At 37.2% G+C, this 3033-nt stretch overlaps 1 protein-coding gene across 3 annotated transcripts in view; it reads left to right on the forward strand.

The window, feature by feature from the left end:
* Positions 1-3033, forward strand: part of LOC106870182 (rho GTPase-activating protein 100F) — a 124523-nt gene that overhangs the window by 85366 nt on the left and 36124 nt on the right. For all 3 annotated transcript variants that reach the window (XM_014916183.2, XM_014916184.2, XM_052971315.1), the window contains exon 3: positions 313-511. In XM_014916183.2, coding sequence (XP_014771669.1) covers positions 313-511 — 199 coding nt within the window. The remainder of the gene's footprint in view (positions 1-312; positions 512-3033) is intronic.

Below are 3033 nucleotides of genomic sequence, written 5' to 3' on the forward strand. Positions count from 1 at the left end.
ATATATATATATATATATATATATATATATATATATATATATATATATACATACATATATATATAAGTATGAATATGTGTCTGTGTCTGTGTGTACATGCATATGTTAGTGTATGTGTGCATTTTTACATGTGCATTCTGAATGCGCATACATCACAGCACATACATTTTCTTTCCAGAGGACTCAAATCCCAAATCTTAAGAATGTCTTACAAAGCTTATACATCTATGCATGCATACAGATTTGTTTGTATATATATATATTATGTATGTATTTATATGTCTATGTCTCTGTTGTTCTCTTTCATGCCAGGATACGATGACAATGGTGCTGAACCACCTGAAGAAGGTTGCCAGCAAAAGTGATTTAAACAAGATGACCCCCGAGAATGTGGCTGTCTGTTTCGGACCCGTGCTACTGTGTCCATCCCCGTCGACATCAGCTGACTTAGACTTCAGGAAACATATCGATGTACTTAAATACTTGCTTGAAATATGGCCAGATGACTTCAGTAAGTTGGCAGCACACTCTTCTTTTTCCCCATTTTGTTGTTACCGCAGGTGATGTGGCTGCTGCTGCTACTACAGCAGCTGTTGCCAATGTTGTTGTTGTTATCATGATGTAGCCTCACATCATCCTTGATCAAGCTATTCTATCATCAAAGACTTTCTAACTGTTACTATCCTGTCTTTCTTTTTTTAAGGTAACGTATATATATAAAACTACATTATCTTATGTTTATTTCTTACTTCAAGAAAAGGTATGATATCAGTTGAGGGCAACTTGATTGCTATTTCTACACAGGTCAAACAAATATGTGGCAGCCACTTCATTGGCTTATTGGCTTGTTGATTATGTTGTTATTTCTCTAATTACTGTTACAGTTGCTATTGAATTAATGATGTAATGTTGCGGTGGTTAATGAATAAAAACTTTGAACCAAAGTTTTGTAATACATGGTGGAATTTATTTAACCTAATGTGTGTTTAAAACCCTCTAGCCTTTAGACCAACCATATCTGGCCCGAATATTCTATCTGTTTTATGTTTAAACCTGCTAGATCTGGTCTCTCACACTTACCCTACAATGTCAATCTAAGAATACAATAATCGCATCATTGAAATCTCAAGGCTACGAAATCGAAATTGCGATCCTACAACCGTGAGTCCGCTGCCCTAACCACTGGGCCATTGCGCATCCACCATCAAAATGCAACAGTATTTAATTATGCCATTTTACAGTTTGAGTTCAAGCCCAGCCTTCTCTCTATTCTCTAACTGTATATCTTTTCTCAACTCATAATATTTGAGGCTTTATGCCTTAAAAACTAATATCATTATAGTGGAAAGTCAATGGCATAAAGAGTTTTAGCCCACATATAGTTGCTCGATCTGCATGAAATAACTGCCAAATCTCTCAACTTAAATCCTACCATGAACAACACTTTTAATGATGTAGTGTCCCTGATGCATAGTCTGGGATAGTAACATACGGAATGCTTAAGATGGCAAGTTGGCAGAATTGTTAGCTTGCCAGGCAAAATGCTTAGCAGCATTTCATCCATCCTTACGTACCGAGTTCAAATTCTGCCAAAGCCAACTTTGCCTTTCATCCTCTTGGGGTCAATAAAATAAGTACCAGTCGAGTACTGAGGGTTGATGTAATCGACTTAGCCCTTTCTCCGAAATTGCAGGATTTGTGTGAAAATTTAAAACCAATATCTGGAATTCTTTGAATATGGTCTGCTTGATCTGAGTTGACCTGGGATACCTTGGGTTAAACAATAGCAATAGCCAACACAAATCCGAAGGACGGGAGCAAGACAGAAGCTGCACAGTAGGCATAATGCTTCTCAGTACGTAATACTTCTCTACATTCAGAGTTCAAATCTTGCAAGGATTAGCTTTGACATTAACTCTCAGGAGAAATGCCAAACCAATGAAGAACTAATCATAAATTGTTTACGCTCCAACTTGAGCAAAAATTCAATGAAATCCCAAATCCAAGGAATCCAGTGACAGTCTGCATTAGCAATAAAGAATTCAAAGGAAATAGTAACACCAATAACTTTTATATTATATTATACCATATTTATTTATATTATATTCATTTTTATTCTTATTCTTATTATAAGTAGTAGTAGTAGTAGTAGTAGTAGTAGTAGTAGTAGTAGTAGTAGTAGTAGTAGTAGTAGTAGTAGTGGTAGTAGTGGGGGGGGGGACAGTGCAGTTTATATTCAACATCAGTAGTTTAGAAATGTGTATCTTCTTTTACTCATTGGACTGTGGCCATTCTGGAGCACACTGCCTTCAGGGGCTTTAGTTGGACAAATCTACGCCAGTACATATTTTTAAGCCTGGTCCTTATTCTATCGATCTATTGGTGAATTAAGTAACAGGGATGTAAACAAGCCAACATCAGTTATTAAGTGGTAAAGGGGACAAGACAGACACAAACACACACATAATCATCATCATCATCATCGTCGTCCTTTAACGTCCATTTTTCATGCTAGCATGGGTTAGATGGTTTGACAGGAGCACCACCTTTAGTCAAGTAAATCGACCCCAGGACTTATTCTTTGTAAGCCTAGTACTTATTCTCTGAGTCTCTTTTGCTGAACCACTAAGTTACAGAGACATAAACACACCAGCATTGGTTGTCAAGCAATGGTGGAGGAACAAACACACACACACATACACACACACACACACACACACACACACACACACATGCATATATATATATATATAAAACGGGCTTCTTTCAGTTTCTGTCTACTAAATCCACTCACAAAGCTTTGGTTGGCCCGAGGCTATAGTAGAAGACACTTGCTCAAGGTGCCATGCAGTGGGACTGAACCCAGAACCATGTGGTTGGTAAGCAAACTACTTACCACACAGCCACTCCTGCATGTGTATGTTTGTATATAATCAAGCAGAAAGTCTACATCAATTTGGAAAAAATATTATGATGATTGCAAATACTAACTAGACTCAATGTTGCTTAACTTCAGGAATCAAACAAGAACTG

This window comes from Octopus bimaculoides, chromosome 10, assembly GCF_001194135.2.
Source record: "Octopus bimaculoides isolate UCB-OBI-ISO-001 chromosome 10, ASM119413v2, whole genome shotgun sequence".
Classification (NCBI taxonomy): domain Eukaryota; kingdom Metazoa; phylum Mollusca; class Cephalopoda; order Octopoda; family Octopodidae; genus Octopus; species Octopus bimaculoides.